General features: G+C 41.8%; 2 protein-coding genes and 1 long non-coding RNA gene across 3 annotated transcripts in view; 2 read left to right on the top strand and 1 right to left on the bottom strand.

Annotated features, from left to right (window-relative positions):
• piezo1 (piezo-type mechanosensitive ion channel component 1) overlaps window positions 1–17,911 on the bottom strand; it is a 77,648-nt gene extending 59,737 nt beyond the window's left edge. Inside the window, exon 1 of the mRNA XM_035172832.2 lies at window positions 17,100–17,911. Coding sequence (XP_035028723.1) covers window positions 17,100–17,163 — 64 coding nt within the window. The 5' untranslated portion in view covers window positions 17,164–17,911. The remainder of the gene's footprint in view (window positions 1–17,099) is intronic.
• LOC118119121 lies at window positions 2,312–5,775 on the top strand. Its single transcript, XR_004698048.2, has 2 exons — window positions 2,312–2,478; window positions 4,814–5,775. It is a non-coding gene; the product is annotated as an uncharacterized LOC118119121 (long non-coding RNA).
• Window positions 17,912–19,270: 1,359 nt separating the features above from the next.
• On the top strand, window positions 19,271–24,807 carry cdt1 (chromatin licensing and DNA replication factor 1). Its single transcript, XM_035172833.2, has 10 exons — window positions 19,271–20,011; window positions 20,436–20,561; window positions 21,632–21,924; window positions 22,075–22,269; window positions 22,675–22,820; window positions 22,960–23,060; window positions 23,184–23,372; window positions 23,518–23,682; window positions 23,870–24,071; window positions 24,212–24,807. Exons 1-10 carry the CDS (start codon window positions 19,553–19,555, stop codon window positions 24,373–24,375), a joined length of 2,040 nt encoding a protein of 679 aa, XP_035028724.1. The 5' UTR covers window positions 19,271–19,552; the 3' UTR covers window positions 24,376–24,807.
• The last annotated feature ends 700 nt before the right edge of the window (window positions 24,808–25,507 follow it).

Raw genomic sequence — 25,507 nt, 5'->3', positions numbered from 1 at the left:
CTGACTTGGGTGACATCTCTCAACTTGAATGTCAGCTAACAATTTGACATCAACCCATACTGTTATTCATCAACCCAACAAATATTCATTTTAGATTTTGAATTTTTATTCTGGATCCTCAAAGGATGTCATCTGATCTTGAAGTGAGCTTTTTTTGAATGCCAACATCAGGCAGGTATCTTCATTTAAACACACATAATATCAGAACTGAACAGGCATATCTGCTCAACGCATTTGTGTTGAAGTTGAAATATTTGGACAGGACAAACCTTATACTTGGAGCTCCAAGATTTAAAAGAACGTTATGGCAAAGTCATTATGTGACAGACAAAGAATGAAACACATGAGCACATTGTTATTTCCTCTGGTTGCTACAGCATAAAACATATTGTGTTCCTTCCTGTCTGCAGGACTGCATGAGATCAAACCAGCAGCAGACTGTAACCATCATGTTTCCTACTGGAGAAATCCCAGTCTGTTAAGCTCTTCACCTCTGTAGCTTTTTATTTCACCAAAAACCTAAACTGACACCAGTCAAGGACATTTCAAGAGCTGAGGACTATAAGACACATATTAAGATAAACTATTGTTAAGTGTCCATCTAACTGTAAGTCTCTTGATGAAGTCATTTATTAAGGCCAAGGTGGTGCAATCTGTAGAACAACACTAACCAAACAGACCCAACCCTGAAAAGCACAACTGAAACGGCAGGATAGGAAAGCTACTGCCGCGCAGCCTGACTCATACTGTTCCTGCTCCTGCTCTGAGTCCCCTGTCTCGGATGCATTCCACTCTCTTTGTCTCTCCTTGTTTCCTGTTCCTTACTCTCACCAGATTTAAAGCAAATGCCACAAATAACATTCAACCACATTTCTACTGATAGTAAAAGCCTGGTCAAATTAATCCAAATATATTTTTGTAATATAAACCTGACATATTTTCCCCACTGAAGGCCTTTCTGTCTGACTGCCCTGCAGCAGCATAGTTTCCTCTCATTTGCAACCTGCTACACTAACTCTTTGCAACTAAACACTTGATTTATTCTGCCAGATTCTTCAGAAATATGGGATATGTGAAAAATAGTTTTATTTCAATCTGCTTTCCTCACTGGAGGATTAATTCATCTTAACGGATATTACAAATGAAAATATTAATGGATTTTCTTACTTGACAAAGCTCATTCAAATGTTCAGCTCATTCTGCTGCTGCATTGACCATTGGAGAATTCAGGGAAACCCCTGTAAACCCTCTTAAGCTGAAGCATTGAACAGTGTAGGCCTTCACAGGGAGAAGGCATTTCCTCTCTCCTATATGTGACTCATGGTGTAGGTCATCTGATATGGGGGGGGGGATGCCATGTCAATTTGGCCATTTATATGCTGCACCCTATATGCTGAATATTGCTGAAGTAACTACTTAATCAATCTTTATGCATCCAAAATATGATATGATGGCATGGGGGCTGTGGCTCAGGGGAGGCAGCTCCTCCAGTCCCCATGCCAAAGTGTCCCCTGTCTATTCCGTCAAAGTGTGCATGATGTACGTAAGTCAGGATCCAATTTACTTAACCCACATCACACAATGATGCACACTGCCATTTCTGCAGCTAAATGTTGTTCATTTATTTATTAATCGACACTGCAGAAGTCATTTAGAATAAAAAAATACGTTAATGAGTTAAACGTACTAGTTAAAAATGCTTCAACAGATATAACTTCTACTGAAGTTGTGTTCCAGGCCTGTCTCTGCAGCTTGACTCCCTTAATTGTCAGGGGAGGACATTATTGTCTTTAAATACAATGTCAGTTTCCAAACTCAGTACAAGCTGAAACTAAAGGCGCTCCACCCTATGTTAATCATCAAACACACCCAAACTGATGTCTATGGACAAACATGATAACACTGTTCATTAACCACAGCACCTATCTCCCCACACCACCCTGCCCTGTCTGTTTCTCATGTTCCATCTACAGCTCTAACATTCAGATGCTGTTTTTATGACATGGTCCAATAATTTGTTTCGGTTTTTTTCTACATTGTGCCACGTCTTCAGTGGCACACTATGGCAGGAGATGTTGCAACACTTTATTTCAGATCTCGGTCTCACTTGCTCTCAGCACATTCCCTCTGTCGCTGTCATTTACTGCACATGCTTCTTGGTGTCACATGTTGTAAATCTGAGAGCACTTGATTCAGTCTGCTGTCAATGCGCTCTGCACTGAACGAAACTTCAGACATGACTTGCAGACTTCTGGATAATTGTGTCTGGACTTTCACACATGCACAACGCAGTGGGGGGTTCCTGCTTAGACACGTTCACAGAAGCAACACTTTCATCAGCTGAGGGGTGACGCAGAAGACAGAGGCAGGATGTAACTTATTAATTCCGCTGTCACGTGTTTGTGTCCGCTCCCCCCCACTTGCTCACAGGGAATTCAGCAGAGGACCTACTGCAGAATCTCCAGAGGATCTCAGGAGGTCAGTCCCTGTCTGAAAGCAGCTTAAGATCATTTCATTGTTCTGTGAATGAATGCACAATTTCTCTCTTCATTTACAGATTAAAAAGATGAGACTATAAGAATAGTTTATCTGGAAGACATAAGAACTATTCAACTATGAGTCCGATCAGAGCAGTGTCAGAGCTTATTATATTTTACTGGTGTACATTTAATTGATCTTTACTACTTTGCCACTAAGATTCCAACCAGAGACTTTCCTTGTTGGTATATGAGGTATATTTCAAACCTAATGTGAAAAAAAAGAGTACAAATATCTTAGGATGACAAAATGGTGCCATACAAATAGAAGACACAGACGAAGAGTGTCAATGTGCTTTAAACAAAAACATTTGATCTCTGCACATCCTGCCTCTGCCTGCTGTGCCACCCCTCGCCTGAACGCTCCGGAGATTTCGATGTCGTTGTGAACATCTGAGCAGAGAATCTCCCGCTGCACTGTTCATGTGTGAACACTCTGGAGAAAGTCCGGACCCAAATCTGCATATATTCATGTCTGAAAAACGGCTTATGATATTAGTTTGAGGTGAAACCCTTGATGAGGAACAACAGATGATGTATTCAGTATTTACACATGCATTGGTCTCTCACATGAGATGACTACAGGAGAGTGCTGTGCAGTATGTATTGTTGTTTATACTATATGTAGATAATGTAACAGATTGTTAATTGAATGGAAACTGAAAATATTTCAATTGCATTTGATGATCTGATGAATGAATTTGACTGCTTCAGTCGTTTATCACTTAGCGTGAACAATTTCTTCAGCTTTACATTTCTTATTCATTTGAATTAGTTCAACTACAGTCACTTCCTGTCCTCTGTGATGTTCACCTGGAATGATAAAAGAGGTGTTTGTTAAGGATAAACAGAAAGTGTCAGATTGTGGTGACACATTTTTGAACTTCAGCATTTTAGGTGGACTGATGTTTGTTTTCAGACATGATGTCTAAACACACAGAGCCTGAGACTGTAACCGGTGTCCACTCCACACCTACATTTGCAAACGCTATCACTGTATATATTTACTTTTAGTTATCTATTTATAGAAAACCAAATAACCCCCGTTTCCCTACTATACAATTAACACCGGAAACTGTGTGTGTGCAGGGTGCATCATGCGCTGTGCGTAGGGAACCAAGTGCCAGAGGGGGCGTTATGGTGGTTTAGTGGAGTTATACTAGTTATTTGCTTATGCATAAGTCTAGTCTCTCTTGCAAACTGACCGAGCTGCTGTGGGTCCTTCCATGCTGAATGAACGGTTCGATGTGATGCAGTAGCTCATCCAAATGGGACACATGGACATGGGCTTTTAACAGCCATAGAGCTGTTCCTAAGATGCAAGACGCTGTAGGCAACAGTGGGCTGTGCGCGTAGACATGTTGGTTTGTGACATGAAGGTAGAAACGGCTGACTTCTTCTGCGTGTGTTTCAAATTATGGTCCAAATAAGATAGAACTGATACAAAAATATGCAATTCTAGCTCTATTTAACAGGGAAAATAAAAAAGTGGCTAAACATATCGTGAATGGTAAAACTAATTCAACAGTTACGAGTTTACACCCTTGAACATATGGGCTCAGCAGGTCAGAGATACAGTTTGGGGTCAGTCCATTAGAGGTTGAATGCTACTCTGTCATAAACCATATGTCCCTTTGAATAGGTTTTAATTGTACTGCCATCAATCTAGAGGCCTCTGTCAGCTAAGTGCTGTTGGAAAATTTCAAAATGTACAATTAGTAAAGCTGAGTCCCGTTGAACAAGCGTGAAATATGAAGATGTAACCAACTGGAATAGAGCCTCCGCCGTGCATAGATCAATGTCAAGCTGCATTCAGGGTCACTGTGTTCGGATTTGTTTTCTTCTCTGGTACAACAGTTTTGTAGGTTTTAGAGTTCGAGTTTATTACCAGCCGACGGCATGATTTATACAACAGCTAATCATAACTAAAAACTTTCATTTCCAAACACATTCCACGGTCCCTCTGTACCTCACTGCAACACCATCATGACCAACAGCTACTGTATATTTAGGCTTTATGGAGACTGGAAGTGTGCGTGTGTGTGTGTGTGTGTGTGTGTGTGTGTGTGTGTGTGTGTGTGGGAGCCTCCGTTCCTCCTCTCTTCTCCCAGTCTGTAATCAGAGTGGATCAGTCACGTTGCTCTCTAACGTTTGGTTCATATGTGTTTAATGCTGTTCCAGGAATTTGACCTGACCTCCACACATCATGTCTCCTGCCTGTTTTTCTCGTCACCGTTTCTCATGATTGTATTTTGGAATGTTTACCATGGTTCCAGGTCTCAACTGTGAGCAGATATTTCAGCCTGAGACATCAGCTCCACAGTACTGTCTGCAACTTCTGGCACAAGCAACAGTCAGCACCATAAAAACATTGGACTTTGGACATCTCAACATACCACGAAGAAAGCAGAATCTGATGACAGCAATAATAACATTTTACGAGACTGAAGTATGTAAGAATGGAGCCATTTGGGTTCAAGTTGTAAACCTAGTTGGTGAATGACTGTAAAGGACTCACAGGTAAGCAGATGGGGAAGACATGGGATCGACCTGCCGACCTTCTGGTTGGAGGACAGCTGCTCTACCCCTCAGCCACAGCCGCCACTACCCGTTGAGATACCCACTCAACTGGGCTGACTGGTATTCATGGTGCAATGTGGTACATTTAACAAGTAGCAGAATGGCTAATTGCAATGACCAATACTTATTTTAAGGTACATAGGCTATTTGTGTATTGTACTGAGAAAAATTATAATTCATAGGCTGAGGCTTAGCGTGTCCGATGATGATACTTTCAGCTCCATGTGTTTGGTGTGCTCTGGCTCAGCTGTGGCTCAGGCTCAGCAACTTTTTCACAAACCTGTCACATACAGTAGGTTGGTGGTTCAATCCCGAGCTCCTCTGCATGACAAAGTGTACTTGAGCAAGACATTGAAGCCTAACATCTGTTCTGTCAGAGTGAATGATGTGTGTTTAAAAAGGGGGATTGTTATGACAAAAATATAATATGATGCAGTGAATTTACAAGCTCCAAGTTACAGACGGCTCCCTAGTGTTCACTTAAATACTGAATTTGCTTAAAAATATGAAACCACAACACGCCGTGAACTGTCTGGAAAATGTGGATTGCACATTCCTCTGGACCTTAGCCTGTATGAGGAATATCTGCAGGGCAATGCCCAGGCATGCTGAAATGTGCTCTGAGCCATGGTTGGCAAAATAAATGTAACAGCAGTCATGTCATTGTCATAGATACTAGTTTATCTATCATCTCTATTCAAGAGAGACATTTTACATCTAATTATGTATTACTTATAATTACACTTATAGTGCAGTCAGTTCTGTTTCAGTTCTGTCTCATTCTACACTCCACTTGCACTGGAAAAACCAACAGATCAGCTGTGGAACTCATCACAGAGGCTACATGTGATGAAGGTGCTTTTTTGGAATGGAACACTCTCTCTCTCTCTCTCTCTCTCTCTCTCTCTCTCTCTCTGTATTTTCATTTAAATACATTCAGTCCAGCTTTCCTGTTTTTGTGGAAAGAAAATGGGCAAACATGAATAATTTACACTCATTCTATCTCTCTCTCTCTCTCTCTCTCTCTCTCTCTCTCTCTCTCTCTCTCAAACACACACACACACACACACACAAAGAAAGAGAGAGAGAGAGAGCCTGATCACACAGTGTGTTATGACGCTGCTGAGGGTAATTTATGGATAGTTGATGTTAAAATCATTTGTCCCCTGTGTGCATGTTAACACTGAGCTGGCTGGGTTCCCACTGTCGCCCCTGTGTTCATTTCCACAGCTTCCATGACAGTAAAAACAAACACACCACATGTGCATGTGATGATTACAGGGGCTTCAGCTCACTGGCAGTGATCAGAGAGAAATCTGAACTAAAGAGCAACTGAAAATTCCAAATGGAAAATGTCTACATTTGCAGCCAACTGTAACTATGTTCACGAAGAGCATCTTGTCCAAAAGGAAGGTCATGAAATACTATAATCGGTCTGAAACTACACTGTGATGTACTTAGCCTACATTGCATAGGTGTTTATTCTCATATTGTCAGTGTTGAAGATACATACACATACCACAAATCTAAAGGGAGCTGATGTTGGATTTGAGCTACCCCATGTTTGCTGTTTGTATCTTATAATAAATATAATTGTCCAATAAAGGCAAAAAGGCAAAAATCGAAACAAAGATGACCAAAATAAATTATAGAAGTATTGATCGTTTAGTGATGTCAATTATATGTTACATTACTTCAATCATAATTTTTCTGTATCTCATGTTACAAATGACAACATCATGAGGTAAATATCAGCCTGGGCCTTATTTATAAAACAGTGCGTGGGATTCATACTAAAAGTGTACGTGCGCACAAAAGCCGTAAATGGCACACGCAAAAGGAAATTCCGATATATAAAATTGTGAGCACGCACACTTGAACGCAATGTTCACTTTATAAATCACAGTCCACCTGGAAACGATCTTGGATCTGCCTCATACTCCGCCCTCTACACGCCCACTTTCAACCATAAATGGTCAATGCAAAGCACCTCATGAATAATAAATGATGCTGCTGACCAATGGGTTTCCACCATGAGTCATGACAGAGTCACGGCATCAAGCGATGAGAACATGAAGCGAAACTTTCTGACACTGACATCGAGGTGTTTGTTAGTGAGGTGGAGGTGAAGAGCGATTTTATGGGACAGCAGTGATGTCACTAATAAAGAAAATACACTGATACTCTGCTGCTGCTGCAGATATTACTGTGAGTGAGAGTGAGGACGATAGAAAGAACGGAGCGAAACACACTTTCAGAACGTGGGGGAACTTGTTGTATCTCATGTTCGTATTTTAATCATCCAAAACTGCTGGATTATTCAATTCAGAGACAGCTGTGATGTCCCCAATCTATAGAATTTATTTTGTGTTTTTACTGGGATGGTTCGGTTCTGACAGTCGATCTGTGCGATACTGGACTCAGTTTAGCCCAAAGATCACAGATTACACATCAGTGGATTCTAACCTCCATATTATTTGGAAAGTGAATAGTTTTTATTTATTTATTGTAAGTGATCTCCATTGCGCTCTGTGCGCCTGATGGTACACAATCAATCAATCAATCAATTTTATTTGTATGGCCCATATTCACAAATCTGGTGTCTCATGGGCTTTAACAGGGCCTGGCTGACTTGTCTCCTAGCATAACCTCAACAAGTGGGAAAAACTTCACTTCGCCTTTTAACAAGGGTAAAAGAACGTGAAACCTCGGAGAGGCCACGCTAGAGGGATCCACCTCTAAATGGACAGAAATTTACAATGGATATCAGTGTAAGGAGAACATCAAGATAAAGGTTTTAACGGCATTGATGAGTAAACGTTTGAGAAGTATAACGGCAGGAATCAGTGAATTGGTGGTTCAATATCAGCGTCCAATGGTCAAGTGTCACGAGGAAATGCACTATATGTCAGGCGAGTCTGCGCGTCGCGTCATGGTCAGCGTGGCGAGGTCAGCGCGATCACCATCGAGATGGGATTACCGCTATGATCACAGTCATTGTCCACTGCCGCCATTGGATCCATCATCAGCTGCCACCTCCGGTGGTCCCTACCAATGTCTGATCATGTTTACTGCAGCGATTTGATGATACACGCACAGTGTTAGAAGATATTATTAAAAACTATTAATGACCGTGCTGTTTAATGGTATCTGAACATAATTTGCTGTAAGATGTACAAAGACGCACAAAAATGTGCGAGTCAGATGAGAAACACTTCAGTAGAGTCCTTAAATTAAATGGCAAACTCAGATGTAACAAGAGGCTTTTACCTGAGAAACCAAATATTTCTTTGTTTGTTGCACACTAATGGAGATTAGTGTAAAATACCAAATGTAAATACGCTGGAGTGAGCAGGAATGCTAATTTACATCCATTTTCCTTGAGACGGATACTGTTTAAGTAACAATTACAGGCACCAGTATACAAATACACAATAGAAAACAGGACAAAACCCATCACACTCAAGTCCCATTTCCACGTTCTTTTTACCCTGTTAAAAGGGTTTTTTAGTAGTTTTTCCTGACTCTTGTTGAGGGTTAAGGGCAGAGGATGTCACACCTTGTTAAAGCCCTATGAGACAAACTGATTTGTGAATATTGGCTATACAAATAAAATTTTATTGATTGATTGATTGATTTGACAAAGAGTCAATAAGATGGAAGGAGACAGCAGCTGTTACAACTTAACATCTGTAAAGACATGGACCCAGTTTACAGTGTTGAGAAAATGTTGAAGTAATGTATGGACGGCCCTATTGTTCCTTATCAGTTCCACATTTATTACACTCATACCTGCAAACCTTTCAAACACAGTTTAGTCTATACAGTGTATTGTCACCAAGCAGTAACCAAGAGGTACAATATCCTAATAAAACATGCTAACACTTGCTTTGGAACTAATTTCAGGGGTGAGCTCACAATACTGACAAGTATTTCACACCCAGTCCGTCTTTTTAAGTGTTCCCAAGGTACAGAGCTGACGCTTTTCACATGTCTGAGACATTCTCTCTGAGAGCTGAAGCAGGACTCCTGTCCACTCCGTATATATTATATGGGTAGGGTCAGCAGCCAAAAATGGGATTCTTTATCAAAGGCTGTCTGTGTTCACTTCGGATCCATAGATTTAATCTCATACTGAACAACTACTGAGAAACCTGCTGACCTGTGATAATTATTCACATATACCCCAGTATAGAGGATAAGTAAACAACTTTTGTCCTGGTTTGTATTTAATGTCATCTACATTTCCCAGAGAGTCATTTTTGTGGTCAGATATTCCATGAGTTAATGCTCCATTACATACAGGCCAGTCAGAGCCTTGGAGCAGACACTGTCCTGGCTCTAAACTCGCCAAACATGCCACATTCTCTGCATGCTGGATCAAACATGCACCGGTATCTCTTTAACAAAAACTGCAGAGGAAAAAGAAGCCAGCACGTAGGAAAATCTGACTGAGCTCTGCAAAGTCAAGAAAAGTCTGTACAGTTTACTATGGATAGGAAGAACCGTGAGAAGAGCTTAAAGTCATTTTCCTGATGATGTTGATATGAAACACCACACTGTGCCCTGCCTTCTTTCTGAACAGAGAAAAAACTTCTCCTCCTCTCTCTGGCTGCCTCCCACACACCCCACAGCTCACACACACTCCGAGTATTTCTCACTGAGCCATGAAGTCTTGTTAAACTGCTCTGGTGTGCAATGGCTCTGACTCACTGTCTTAGCATCTCTCACACACAACTGTCTTTGTCAGGACAGTTATTGTTTTAACTAGATATGAGTGATTCACATCCAGCTTTCTCTCTCCTGATACACAAAGGACATGCTACACTGTGTCTTTGTACCACTGCCCTTTATGACTCCTTCACCTTCAAATCTATTAACCCCACCGAGGTGAAATGAGTCTTCTGTGTGTAAGCTACATCACTTCTTAGTTCTTAAATACATAACATTGTTCTCAAGCGTGTGCAAACTTCACTTCACTGTCCTACAAGCCTTGTAAAGTTGTGTTGCACAGTTTTTAAATAATTGTGACTAGGATACAGGATTGAATGGTGACTGCTCATCTTTGACCAATCACCTTCATTGATGTTGTCCATCACCACCGATCCACTACATCATGTCAGTACATCATTGCTATAGATTACATGTGGAAGTGAAGAAGCCTTCATTGTGGCGGCCTCTCACTTGAAAAACCAAACAGTCCCCCTGTAATGTATGCATGTATGGGAGTTTACATTTGAACTACTTTGCTTTACCTACAAAGACACAATCGTCAAAATATCACTTATTTAAAGTCTAAAAAGAATCTCCAGTTTTATAGATAGCAAAATATCTTCGCTATTCAGCAACTATCAATAAGCCTCAAGTGTGTTGGACTGTACTGGAGGAATGACCAGTATTCTTTCAAAACATATTCTCCCACAGTTCAGCTGGGTTTAGATGTGATGACTGCAAAAATTATTTACATCATTTTCATTAACTCATGAAATCATTAATTGGACCCTTGTGTCCTACGTGACGATATCTGCAGTGAGTATGTTTTTTCATTGATTTGTTTCCTTAAATTTTTACATATCTGTATCACTAAAAGCAAGCAACACACGTGGTCACACGACCAGACATGTACGACAAATCCATGTGAACAATTCTGTCGAAACCATTTTTTTGATACAAAACAAGCTTTTCCCATGGTCATCGTGTAAACAAAATTCTGAGGGGGTGGGGCACAATTAGAGCAGGGGGCATACAATTTTAAGAAAATTTGGCATATGTAATCAAAGACTCTGGGCTCAAAGATATATATTATTAAAACTCTACACACAAAAAAATATTTTAGAGAAGATCAATAATGAAGCCACAGATGAAATGAGTCAATTTAACAGCCATATTTTCCAACACAAAACATAGGGCACAGTATGAGTACTGATGAGCGTGAGCTGTGTCTGCCAAAGGTCAAAGCTCAGATCTATTTTAAAGACTGCTCCTTCTCACCACAGAAGCTAGCGTCATACTTGGTCTGTAACCACACCCAACACATGCTGGTATAATAAAACAAGGGAGAGTTAAATGTACATATGTTATGAAGGGAAATATCCTGTCTATATAGCTCACCTAGCAGTATCAACCTCCTGATGAGGGCAGAGCTGGGGCTTTCTGTAATTTTTTAAAAAGGCACCAGATTTTCCTCTGCATCTTGACCTGGACAAATCAAATGGAGCTCAGTGCTAAAACTATCAGATCACTGCCTGAAATGCCCCTGAATTAGGACACAACTAACAACAGTTAGAGTTAAACCATTATCTATTGATATTACAGGAGGATTAATTCACTGTGATTGTGACATACCTGCGACTTCTAGCCACCATTTAAGCTGGCAGCTCTCTGGTTCACTTGCTGATGCTAACAGGCTAATCACCTAGGTCCCAAGCTAACTGTTAGCTACTCGATATTGTTACACTAATGTAAATAATGAATCAAATATCAATCAATCAATAACATTTTATTTGTATAGCCCATATTCACAAATCACAATTTGTCTCATGGGGTTAAACAAGGTGGGACATCCTCTGCCCTTAACCCTCAACAAGAGTAAGGAAAAACTAAAATAAAAAAAACTGTTAACAGGGGACAAACATGTAGAAACCTGAGAGAGAGCCACATGTGAGGGATCCCTCTCCCAGGACGGACAGAAGTGCAAACGATGCCACGTGTAGCTCAACACATCAACAAAATTACAATATTTACAAAATTTACTGAATTTATTTCAACACACACTGAATTGTGACAGAAATTTGGTTCACTGCAACCTATGGTTAATTCTTTTGTTCATCACTTCTAAAACCAAAACTATGGCCGTGTGCCAAAACAACCTAATGTCTGTAACCCACAGTGCCAACTCCCATATAGCAAACATTTGGATGAATTGTAGCTAGTGTCATCCTGTCACGAGAGTTTCACTCTCTCTCTTTCTGACTCTGTCTCCCTTTCTCTCGAAATTCATATTTCATGTCAAAAACCATCACCAAAACCTACTCCCTACAGAGAGACTGGGTCATACTGAAACAGATTTTCATACATTGGTGTGTAGAGGATAGAGATAAACCAAAAGCCAAGACAGCTTAGACTGCTTGTGTTTTTAATGGAAGCTATGCACCCATCCTGTAGTGTGTGTGTGTGTTTGTGACCCTAATTTGGAAAAAGCTGGCTTTTTACGTCTGTGGTTTATGTTAGGGATAGGTTAAGCAGTCGTTATGGTTCGGTAAAGTCTCCAGGAAATGAATTCAAGTCTGTGTGAGTGTGTGTGTGTGTGTGTGTGTGTGTGTGTGTGTGTGTGTGTGTGCGTGCGTGCGTGCGTGCGTGCGTGCGTGCGTGTGCATGCAAATTGATTTATGAGAATTCAGCTCATAGGGACATTAGCGGGTTACCCTGTTATCTTTGTGCTTAACATAGGCTTTGCATTATAACAAAGCTGGATTACTTTTACTCAGTGTAACCTATGCTGCATTGCTGCACACTCTTCCTGCTCCAGAGCAGCTCAGAGGATCGGATGAAAGAATTGGCTAGAGACCACTTAAATCACTGGAAAATAAAGTCATTATTTTTGCAGGATCCTGTAGAGTTATTAAGTTAGTCATAATAATCTGTTGTAGCAGAACCATTTGTTAATTTAAAAAATGGCTTCTAACAACTGGAAGAAAAGTTTACGTTGTTTGAGTGCTGCATTTCTCTTGATACCAACAGTATTTCTTGAAGTGATTCATACAGTGTAGCCTACACAGCAGTTATTCCCCTCAGTACATCGGAAACTGACAAAACACAATGCTACTGAGAGTGACAAGTGCTCAACACCATCTCCACCAAGTCACTGTTGGATGTGTCAATTGCTTTTTAATGAGAACTGCTAGAAACAACCTGTGTAAAGAAACAACCCACCACTTCATTTGTGTTTCCAATACGTTTTCCCCCATAGACTGTATACAAATAGGGTTTCCCCCTAGATTAACCTGAGCAAAAACTAACCCTAACCCTAACCCTTTTTTTAACTCAATCAGAGAGAAAAGAAATTACCTACAGGGTTACAGAATTTGACACAGCAGCTTGTTGGTTTCACTTGAGAGAATCTACTAGCCAACCAGCTAGCTAACATTAATTCCATCCATCCAGTGGAAAAAATGACTGATATGCCACAAGACATTTTTCTCTCTTTGACCTGATGAAACAACAGTTACAACAAATACAGACCAACAGAGTTTGATGCTAGCGAGGAGTTCCAGTGTTTATAAGCCATGCATGCCACTACCAAAGGTAATGTTAGTTGTTCTGAACAACACAGATGAAGCCCCAGCCATGATTGGCCATCAAAGGGGGTCAACTGCACTGGTCTAAAAGGAAATAAGTGTAACTTAATACAAGTCATTAAAACATCAAGAAAGCACAACATAGTAATGACAACTGTTGTTTCCACCATAACTTTCATCGGGTGCAGGACAGATATCTGGTTTAACATTTTGAGTTGCACTAACTCAAGCAAATATGCTAACAAGGTTTTAGAAACTACATTACATTACATTTTGGCTGTGGCTGAGGGGTAGAGCGGTCGTCCTCCAACCTGAAGGTCGGCAATTCGATCCCCAGTCTTCCCCATCTGCATGCCGAAGTGTCCTTGGGCAAGATGCTGAACCCTGAATTGCCCCTTATAGAACCAAAAAAAAAGTGCTGCTTATAGATGCACTGTATGAATGTGTGTGTGAATGGGTGAATGTAAAACTGGACTGTAAAGAGCTTTGAGTGGTCATCAAGACTAGAAAAGCGCTATATAAATACAAAACCATTTACCATTTCATTTAGGTGACGCTTTTAACCAAAGCGACTTACTATAAGTACGGTACGCAAGTACTAGTGTTTTGAAACGGATACGGGCAGCCACTGGTAACCAGGAGGAGCAGAGTAGTGTGAGTGAACTTAGGTAGGTTGAAGACCAGTCGAGCTGCTGCATTCTGGATGAGCTGCAGAGGCCGGATGGCACTAGCAGGTAGACCAGCCAGGAGGGAGTTACAATAGTCTAGGCGTGAGATGACCAGGGCCTGGACCAGAACCTGCGCCGCCTTCTGAGTGAGAAGGGGACGTATTCTCCTGATGTTGTGCAGCATGTATCTACAGGAACGTGTTGTTGCAGTAATGTTGGTGGAAAGGAAGAGTTGACTGTCGAGTGTTGCACCCAGGTTCCTTGCGGTCTGGGTGGGGGATGAGGAAGTGAAATAATGAATGGAGACAAAGGAGAAACCTGTCACGGGACTCAGTGAGAGCAAGTGGTTGTGTGGGTTGGCCTTCATACTGGATATTACCAAGTACCTCTCAGAGCTGAATATCAAGTCCTGAGGCCCCAACCAGCGTCTCAGCTCTCTGCTTTCAAATTTGAAATCATTTGATGGTGTGGAAGGTGCAACTGGGAAGGGTTAATACTGGCCATTTCTTACTCTGTAAGAACAAATGCCTGCTGTGACATCGGATGTTACTGTTTGAAAAACACCTTCAGGCACTCTGGGAGATGTTTCAGGACATGAAAAGTAAACAAAAGCAAATTAACATAATTCTTAGCTGTTTAATGTGGAACCAGCTGATGTGCCTGACAACCTACAACATGAAATCATTAAGCTACAAAACAACAACAAGCTTAAAGCTGCGGACAACAACCTCCCTCTGCTCAAGATCTACCAGGTGACTGTACATCCTGAGGATTTCCCCATTCCCCAAGACATGCACTGAACTGTGTCTCTCTGTTTGAGACAATCTACTATCAGGTCTTTGATAAACTGACTCTTGCAAAGACAGTAATCATTAAAGATTGACCTAAACCTGCAAAACCAGCTGTAAGTAGCATCATAAATACCATCTGACATCAGACTCTGCCAAAAGCAGCTGGTCCAGCCATAGCATCTGAGAGGTTGGTGTGATATGTTCAGTAATTTAGAATGAATGATGTTATAAAGAAAAAAGGTGTTCAATACTAAACCAATCCCATTCAAATATAGGACTATAATTACAAGTGTTCTATGTAAATTATGTATGGGCTCATTGAAACAACAACTCAAACTTTGCACAACTGTGTCATATAATGTAGTATGATTTTAAAGATATATTTTAAAATGCAAACTCAAACCCACAGAGGCACTAAAGATTGTTGTTTTCTTTCTTCCTTAACTATAGAGTGGATCATTGCCACATTTAACTTCATTATATTGTTTACTGCTTGATAGATCTTTTATGCTACTACCCACTGACATGGTTTAAATGTTTGACCCCCCTGAACATCATAAAATACAGAGGGATCAGGGCCCTGCCCACATATATAACTGTGGCAATGAAACAAAGTAACTCCTAAGTTGTTTCCTGATAGATAGCCATAAGAAGTTGTAGAATATAGGGTGAATTTGGGTAATCTCTGACATTTCTTTATTTTTTTTTTATGGGATACACCTTTAATAGAATGATTTCTTTTGGCTAGTGTTCTTTATGAAAAACAAATACGACTATTACATTGAAATGAAATCTTTTATGAATCATTTTTTTCTTATCCATTTTCTTAGTCGTTTTTTCATATTGATTTTAAAAAATGTATAATATTGAGCTTGTAATGCATAAAGCAAGGGGATTTGGGTTTTTTATAGCCTAATACAAAGTGTCCCAGATTACAAAGTGACCTGTCCCAGATTATCATTTTCAAGCAGAATTTTCTTTTTTTTGGGACAGTGAACAATAAAAGATGTGCTGTGTCTGAGTACGATATCTCCATTCTTTTTTCTGGTGCGGTTAAAAAACATCTTAAGGATTAAAGAAAGTTATAATATGTAGTCGTAGAAGTCAAAATTGCAAAATAAAAAATCCCACATTACCTGAATTCACCCTAACTCAAACATGACACAAGGTCACTTATTGACCTTAGAGACATGTTCTGGCCCTTCCTCCACAGAACGTGGACCTCATCCCAGTGTGACTGCACCGTGGATTCTACATTGTGAATTCAGTCATTATCGGATAATGCACAAATTCAGCTGGAAATAATAAATACAAATAATAACAGGCTATCAGGAGTGTAGCTGTGCCTGTTATTAACTGTTAATGAATTATTGTGTTTAACCAGGGAAAAATGAAGAATGAAGCTGTGTCAAGTTGGCCGGTCTAATATTCAGAGTAATCGCAGTGTCAGATCACTTTATTCAATCAATCAATAAATCAAATTTGATTTGTATAGCCCATATCCACAAATCACAATTTGTCTCATAGGGCTTTAACAAGGTGTGACACCCTCTGCCCTTAACCCTCAACAAGAGTCAGGAAAAACTACTAAAAAACACTTTTAACAGGGTTTGTATCAACGTTGAAAAAATCTTGGAGTGGAAACATATTAACTTGTTCGCGTTACTTTAGGCGAGGCTATCACGAGTAATCCCGACAAACCTCAATGAACTATCAGTCAGTTTAAGGTTTCTCTGCTCCTCAGCTAAGGCAAAACACATGGTGGAAAATGACTTAAAACCTGTTGATTAAGTTTCCAATAACCCTTCATTCGGGTGATGCTCCAACCTCAGATCACTGATCTCCCCTAGGTTTTATTTGGGGTTTTCCCCCAACCCGCCGACACTGTCGGATTTCACAGCATGACACCTTCTCCGAACAGGACTGAGATTTTTAGTGCAACAACACCAGCTCATGTCAGTCTGTACGTGCTGGTGTCCTGAGTGGGATCTGCACTCACGTTGTCTCTGCCTCTATCAGATCAGCCACACACACCAGAGAAACACTGCAGCTGCTGTTTTTACACTTTTCCCTCCAGCTGTTTCACTAGTTACCACCCAGTGCGTTCACGACGTGCACACATCGCCTCGGTGTAGATGGGAGTTGGCCGAAGTGAAACTTTGTTCAGTCACATGCTCGTACCAACAGTTTTAAGTTTCAAGGAATCAAAGAGGGTTGGTAAGTTACCTGTTAACAGCGCGATGGGCACCAGGAAGCAGTAGAAGAGCCACACAATCACCTGGAGATCCATATCAGAGGGACGAATACTCTCCAGCGATCATCAAGCACACATCAATATCTACCAGCGATCACGTCAGCTGACTCAATCGGCTCCATTCAGGCTTGTTGATTAAATGTGACAAAAGAATGAATGTGCCATGATGTCGATGTGCGCTCATGGTGTCTCGTAAAAAAGACAAAAAAAAACTTCAGAGGACCAAAGTTTCCATTATTCCATTGTGTCGGTGTGGTGAGTGTCTCTGAACTGACCGAGCCGCTCCTCTCTAGAACTGTGAGGGAGAAAACTTCAGTGCGTGTGTTCCCTGAGAGGGGCCCAGTGTGTTGTAGGTGGAAAATGTGATTCACAGGCAAGAGAGTGTGAAGGGCGTTCATAGAGGAGCTATTCTCCAGCGAGCAGCTCTGAGAGAGTCACCTCCCTGCTGCTGCTCACAGTCAGTCAGTCAGTCAGTCAGCTGCTCACTGCAGGCAACCATATGCGACTAGACTTCACTGCTGCTGTTGTTTTGGTATTAATCTCAAATAACCTCTGCTTGTTTAAAGACTGACATCTGTGACAAGACCCCTTCAGTCAGAATTGGTACTAGAAAGGGGTCTAGGACCCCGGTAAATCCACACTACCTGGCACCACGAGAAATTGCATTATGTGTTTCAGTGACGTCCCCTAGTGGACAAAGAAACTCTGTAAAACATGGCGCCTGAGCTTGTGGAGGTGATGGTTGGAAAGTTAAAGGAGGGAGTCAACACATTTCTTTTATATTTTAAATATGTTCATATTAGCCATCAGAAAATGGTGAAGACATTTGAATCCTTTCATACTCTCACACACACTGTATAATGTTGCCCCGGCGACTAATCTTCCAGAGCAGGAGGAAACCTGAGGGAGTTACAGTTGAAGTGATGATTATCATTGAGTACTGATTAGAATGGGCATATTTCTGTGTTAATGAGGAACTTGTTGTTGGTGTTCCAGTTAATCTATCTGACTACGATCAAACTAATGTTGGCTGGGTGTATCAATGTATGATAATTTGCTCATATCCTTTGTCATGAAATAATATGTAAAATAAATCAACCCTTTCTTCTGCCCACAAAGGACACATTATTTTCCGACATCAATCCAGGCATATGTAAATAAGGCGCGGCCAAGGACACAACAGTAGAAAACTGAGTGTGTTGCAATGAAAGGAATATAAAAAACATAATAGCTTGTTGACAGCTTGTTGTCCCTGGAGAGATACCTGCAGTATTCCTGAGCTTAGCCATTGATCACAACCTGTGACGGAAGGTGAGGATCGTCAAAAAGGATTAATCAGGTCCTTCTTTTGGGCCATTCACTTTCAACCTATAGCTGTTGGACCAGGATAACATTCATTTTAAATGTCATGTTAAATTGTAACACAGCTAATATGTTCCTTCTGTACTGAGTTTTGAGTTACTTAAAGCTGATTAAATGCTCTGTAAGATTTTGAGTGAAATTTAGATTAAGTGAAATGTCATATCAGCAATTGATCACATATTCTCAGTTACAGAGGCTGAATTGAAGAGTTTCTAATGTGCTTTCAGGGCCCAGGCTGTTGCCCTTCATGCATGTTTTCACCTCCTTAGCTTTAGAACAATGTCATGCTTTGCTAGAGTTAGTCAACTCTCTATAATATTCTGTGATTCTTCAAAATTACCAGTTTAGATTATAGGGCTCTATAACGCTCTCTATAATCACACAATGACTGTTAACAGAGAGTATGAAGGGGCTGTGACCCAGTTTTTAAGAGAAGCAAATACCGTCATTTTCAAGCCTGATGTAAAAAAGTTGGTGAATCCTCCTCCTCAGTGTACAGTGAACAGACGAATCCCTTTCAACTACACACACGGCTCATTTATTACACTGTCCATCATGCCTCACTTTCACCTGTGGACGTCAGCCCGTCGCCTGTCATATTGTTACTATGCATAGTATACTGTGGGAATGATGCATGTATTATGCATTCATTGAACAGTCCAGTAGCTTACTGTAGTTCTTTTCTAACCACAGTGGCTCTGATGTAGTGTGCTATTGAATCTATATCTCTATATATATATATATATATATATATCTTTAGCACTATTCAAGATAAATCAATGAGAAATAATCAAACCAACACAAGGACAGATGTTTACTGATGTTTAACTTGCTACAAATAACTGATCCATTCATCAACACGACCCACCCTGCTGCTCACATGTGTCCCGGAAGAGGCGTGGCTTGTAGGATTTCGCGCGAAACTTCGTTTCTCCTTCCTGTGGAGTGTGGGTATTTCCGGTTTATTAGAGCTATTGTTGATGCTCGGTATTTAAATCCCTCCAGGTTGCATTGAGAGCAGAGCTCCACAGTTTGTTATTGTTCCTGTAGCGGCAGCAGCAGCATGTCTCAGGCCCGGGTCACGGACTTCTTCTCCCAGAGAAAGAGCGGCACCGCTTGCCCGGTGAAAGCAGCCAAGCCGCGCAGCCGCGGCTCCTGTGCTCTCAACACCGGCGTCACCAGCAAACGCACAAGGGCTGTGCAAAATAAAGAAGCTCTTCTCTGTTCGTCCTCTGTCCACGAAGAGTTTGTCCGACTTATCGAAGAGGCAGCGGGGCCGAACGATGAGGACTCTGCCGGCAGCAACGCGGCGACCCGTTCCCCCTCCAGTCCCCGGACACCGAAGCGGACCTCGGCCGACGCAGAGTTTGACCTCGGGGCTGCGGTGTTTTCTGCCACCGCCGATCACAGCACGGCCAAGAAGAAACGACAAGAAGGGGCCGGCCGAGAGGCTGCGGCCCCGGGGAGACCCAAGAGGAGGACGGCCAGGAAGAAGCTGGTTCTGCCTCAGGACTCACCACAGGTAAAACCAGTTCAGCCTGTGACTCTCCTCCGTGTCTGAGCCCACGTTGCTGTTTCTTTGGAGGCTTGTCTTTATTGTTGAATTAACACAAAGATGGCAGCCGAAGCACACAGTTCACGTACTTGTGTGAATGTGTACTTTATATGAAGTAGAAAGAACGCACGAATCCCACACCCTCTGTAATGTTTAATGCATTTCAAGGTTAAAGGTGTTGATAAATATGTGTTTAGGCTGAGGTGTGTCTGTACGTGTTACCTGTACACCTACTAAACCTTCATTTTCAAACCTACACAGTGAGTGATGTAGTAATTATGGACAGGCACAATACAATGATTTGTACTATTCATAATTTAAATGTCTATGTAAATGAAGATCTGTCAAAAGGCCCTACTTACTTTTGTGTGTGTGTGTTGTGTATGTCAAGACGGCAGCTCAGCCCCTGACCAGTGAGGTGACCCCACAGCCCTCGTCTCCAGCAGCCCCTGTGTCAGAACACAGTGCTGAGAACCACACAGTCAGCAGTGGGAACACTGGGGGACAGACCAGCAAGGTAACATCACGTTTGTTTGGACTGATGAGTGTGCTCTGTGGAGCTGTAGGAGAGCCAAGCAGAGTGTTGTTGCACCATTTTGTGGTTATGCTATATCATTATATTAGAAACTGAAGGAAGCGTTGCCAGGTGACAGGGGGAAACACAAGTAGAGCTGAGTGCCATCTCCCATCCCCTTTAAAAGCCAAGTGAGCTTGAACTGGGCAGATTGTTTTTGTGTATACGTCATGTATCTACCTACATGCGTCTACCTTCTAAATCCACTAACATCTGTCTGTATGTGGAATGCATATCCTGCAAACTGTTCATCTTATCGTTGTCACAATATTAACCGTGCAGACGACCAGCTCTCTGTAACAGTCAATGGGTAGTGTGGCAGCATGCTAACAGTTGTGAATCCTGCAGAGGATCTCCTGCTGTGTTCTCACATCAGCTCCTCCAGACCTTCTGCAGACTTTATACCAGGGGTTCAGACGAACAGAGTCTGCTCTCTGGGGGCTCTCAGTCGGATATGTGCGTTCACACATACAGCCCCTCTGGAGAAAGTGCAGAGGATCTCTGGAGTTCATTCCAAGTAGCTTGGGAGCATTAACACAGGCCAAGAAACAGAACTGCACCAGTCTTGTTACTGAGCCTTTAAATTACAGAAAAATACTCAGCTCCTGACTTCAGATCACGTTTGTGTTGCTTAATCTCTTTCTACTGCAGCAAGATATCAATGCACCAACAATGCTGGGAACATGTCAACTGCCTCACATTTTGAAGCTTATTGATTTTAAGCAATTCAAATTACATGTTGCATGTTCTGTATTTTTCATACTATCGATCAACCCAATGTGTTAGTCTAAACAGCTACATTGACATCTAACTAATTGTTTTTGAACAAAATGAGTCTCTGTGGCACTAAGGAAATCAGACTTCGATATTTGGACATTACTTGTTGTTGGATCCATTTCTTCCAGGTTTGGCTCTGTACAAGGGATTGATTGGCAACAATAGAAAGATTATCAAGATGATTATCCTTACAGTCATAAATTCATCAGCATGTCATTACCCTCTTTCTCTGCCAGGCTCTGTGTAAAGAAGACATTGCTGCCCTCAAGTCTCGCATTCAGAAGATTAAGAAACATGCAGAGAAAATAACCGGAACGGCTTCAGTTTCCACTTCCTCTTCTCCAGCTGGTCCAGCACCCAGCTGTACGAAACCCACTGACCCCAAAACCTCCACGCCCCCCATCTCTGATGCAAAGGCCATTAAGCTCACTGTTACACGAGTCAAACAGCTTGCAGCTAAAGCTCAGAGAAGAAAGGGGGAGAGAGAGGCAGAGGATAGCAAGCCGAGTGAGACAGTAACCCAGGACAGGTGAGCACATATACAACCATGCAAGATAAAGCCTTCAAACAATACCAATTTTCACTGTGCCGATGTCACAGTACATCTTCTCTAATATTAAGTTCTACTGTCTAAATCCAGATCCAAGACCAAAGTGTTTTTGCCTCTCTCGTCCTCCAGAGCTGAGCAGCCGGCGTACCAGCGGTACCACAACCTTGCTCAGGCAGCCCCCCCAGGCCTCACCCTGCCGTACCAATACAAGGTGCTGGCTGATATGTTCAGGAGTATGGACACCGTGGTTGCCATGCTGCACAACCGCTGTGAGACGGCAACCTTTGCCAAGGTCAAACAAGGAGTTCAGGACATGATGCACAAGTAGGTGGAGGATAAAGAGATGGTCTTGTTGTACTTGATGAGTGTTTCTGTTAACTTAAAATCAGTGAACTCTGTGAGTCACAATTCACATGAGGCAAATAAAAATGAGTTTTATTTTTTGTGCCGAGGTGGGGTCTACACCTGAAATACCTGTTGACTTCACTGGTGTTTCTGTGTCCTGTTGTCTGTCAAAGGAAATGTCTGAGATTTTGGAGCAATTAGAAACTGGCAGGGAAGAAAAACTACATTGTTCAGCCATTTTAGAGAACTTGTTAAAACAAAGTTATGTCTTTCCACTTAATTGTCTTCCATTCAGAGGCCATGCCACACACGCCGCTCACTTTGAGCAGTAAAGTGCTGTTTAAACTCAGAAACTGATGTTTGCCTTCTGTCTTTCTTCTTTAGGAGGTTTGAGGAGAGCCATGTTGGTCAGATAAAGACAGTGGTTCCTGAAGTCTACACATTCAGACAAGAGAAGAACATCCCGACCTTCAACAGCAGCATTAAGAAGAGCAGCTACCAGCTCACTGTGGAGCCTGTCATTCTCCCTGGTTAGACACAGCTTTCAGTCTTTCTCCTGCTCAATATTATGTTCAATTGTTTCATTTATTTTAAGTCATAGCTCATATTTAAATGCAGGTCCCTGCCCTTGTGTTCATTTTCATATATATGGGCGTGTGTCTTTCTCAGATCAAAATAAAGCGCGTCCTGTCCTGTCAGCCTCTCGTCTCCTAGAGAGAAGACGCATTTTCCACTGGAATCTGGTGGACATTGTCAAACAGCACCACAAGGTCAGCAGCTCCTCCACTGCAGCTTTCATTCGGGCTCATCAAAGTCTTGTTGTAAAAATTGTGTTGTAAGAGCTAAGTTGGCTGTCCTCACTGACACGTGGGAAAATGTTGTGATGTGTGCAGGAGTTCCTGTCTTCGATGGTACCTCCAGTGTCTGTCCCAGAAGACAAACTGACCCGCTGGCACCCTCGCTTTAATGTGGACACTGTCCCAGCCATCCAAACGAGCTCTCTGCCTCAGCCTCCTCATACCGAGACACTAGCCACAGCTCAGGAGGTGCTGGACAAGGCCCGCTCACTCATCACACCCAAGGTACTGTGTCTACTTTAAGTTGACATATGACAGCTGTTGTAATTTTGCCTATTTTGGTTCTTTGAGTGGTGGAGAAAATACCTGGGGTTTTCAGCACTTTTTTTTATCTGGGTCAAATGGAATTTTTCTCTTGTCCTGTGTTTAGATGGAGAAGGCTCTGGTGTCTCTCTCTCTAAAGACAGAAGATAAAGCTGCAGAGAGTAAAGAGCCCACTCCTTCACAAAACCCAGCACCCCCCCAGACATCAGCTCCATCTGCAGCTCAGGTCCCAACTGCCCTGAAAGGAGTGTCTCAGTCCCTGCTGGACAGGGTAGGTGGAGGAGTAGACCAGTTGTCATGGGGAACAGGTTTTTATTTATTACCACTGTGATGGAATTGGCTGTGCTTTAGGGGTATTATTAGAATGGTTGAACCAGCCTTTGCCACATGATATCAGAAGTCTTTGTTGTGGTTTGTCATACTGTTGCTTTGTCTGAATTCTTTTTGGGTGTTTTTAGATTCGAGCAAAGGAGTCCCAGAAACTCCAAGCGACCATGACCCGAAACGCTTCTCAGGAGGAGCGTCTGGTGATGATGTCACGGCTAAGGGAGCTGGCAAGGATTCTGCGGACGGTTTTCGTTGCAGACAAGAAACCGGCTTTAATAATGGAAGTGGCCTGTAACAGGATGGTGCTCAGCTACAGGTCAGCTCTCAGCACAGGTGGGTTCAAACAAAGGAGCTAACAGTAAAGCTGGATATGTGATTTAACTGTAGCTCATAAAAATGTTGTTGTTGGAAATTAGTTGCTGAAAAAATTACTGTCATCTGATTGGCTGCTGCTGCTCCTCTCTAATTAACAGGTGAAATGGAGAAGCATATTCGTCTGCTGGCAGAAGTTGCTGCTGATTGGCTGACTATCCATCCAATCAGGAAGGACTTCTACCTGAAGTTAAACAAGAACATGGAGCTCAGCGTGGTTCTGGACCAACTGAGCAGAAGACTGAGTGAGGAGGAGAGACTCTGATAGACTTAACATTCAGGTGTTGTGAGCAAACAATTTCAAGTGCCATAGGGTATTTTTCCTAGAGTATTTTACAGGTTATGTTTTGTGCTGAATCCTGTTTTATGCTGTTGGTATAAAAACAGTCCGACTACTCTTTGATGGTACCTCCAGTCTGTCCCAGAAGACACCAGTGCTTCCCCATTATCCTGGAGCCACACTGGACAGACCTGATGTGGTCTTTGTATTCCCTATATGCTCCTGTGTCGTAAACAGGCTGTTTTAACCACACTGTTTTTTTGTTTTGTTTTTTTTTCTTGATGAAAGTGTTATATCAATGCCCACTGATCTGTGTCCAGTCTTTGTTGGGATCAGTTTTCTAGAACAAACTACTGAGTGTTTACATTTTTAAATCGCTGTTCGATAATGTTTAAACAATACAATTTGTCAAAGTTGTACTGTCTTCTATAATTTTTCATGAATGCAATTAATTAAATAGAACAGTCTGTAAAACAAAGGCAAAATTGCATTCGTTATCTGGATTGGATGGTTCATTTCTGTTAATATTTCAGGTACGTTTACATGGGTGATGGTAAATTTTACTTTATCGGCACTGTTGATGCCGATCACATCACCGGAAAACCAGAGCCAGCATTCAATAGGATCTTGGAAGGGACAAAAATATGTGACCAATTAAGAGCAGCAGATAATTTAACTGGCCCAATGCTAAACTGCTGCTGTGGCCTGGACTGTTGGTGTTTTGTTACCCTTCTCACCAGGAATACAAATAACTCTTCTGGGGTTTAAGATGGAGCTTGAAACGTGTAAAAACAGACCCAGTTAGCCCAGTCTCCACTGAGTAGTGTGCAAAGATTAAACACCTACAGCGTGCATTGAACTTAGGCTTTTTAGTTGGGTTTTCCACAGTGTTAAAGAATTAAGGAATAGTCCTCTGCCTCTGGTATGACATGAAGTAAATTAGCCTGAGATACCCTCTCAGCTTCATACGAACTTGATCAGATACCGCAGGCCAATGTTATCGCGGCTCTAAGCAGCACCACTTTAAATCCCTGGCCTACTTCTGAGGTATCTTAATGGTGCTACTCCACCTGGCTGCCCCCTTCTGACTACATCAAGGTTTACAGCTCATGTAAAG

This window comes from Hippoglossus stenolepis, chromosome 12 (genome assembly GCF_022539355.2).
Source record: "Hippoglossus stenolepis isolate QCI-W04-F060 chromosome 12, HSTE1.2, whole genome shotgun sequence".
NCBI lineage: Eukaryota > Metazoa > Chordata > Actinopteri > Pleuronectiformes > Pleuronectidae > Hippoglossus > Hippoglossus stenolepis.
Note: the sequence above shows the minus strand (reverse complement) of the source record. Positions and strands in the feature narration are given on the sequence as shown.

What these genes read in the sequence shown, in the direction of transcription:
- cdt1 (XM_035172833.2), top strand. Translation starts at nt 19,553, where the DNA reads ATGTCTCAGGCCCGGGTCACGGACTTCTTCTCCCAGAGAAAGAGCGGC. An exon ending in TGCCTCAGGACTCACCACAG is followed by an intron (nt 20,012 to 20,435) that starts GTAAAACCAGTT and finishes GTGTATGTCAAG; the next exon opens with ACGGCAGCTCAGCCCCTGAC. An exon ending in GTTCAGGACATGATGCACAA is followed by an intron (nt 22,270 to 22,674) that starts GTAGGTGGAGGA and finishes TTTCTTCTTTAG; the next exon opens with GAGGTTTGAGGAGAGCCATG.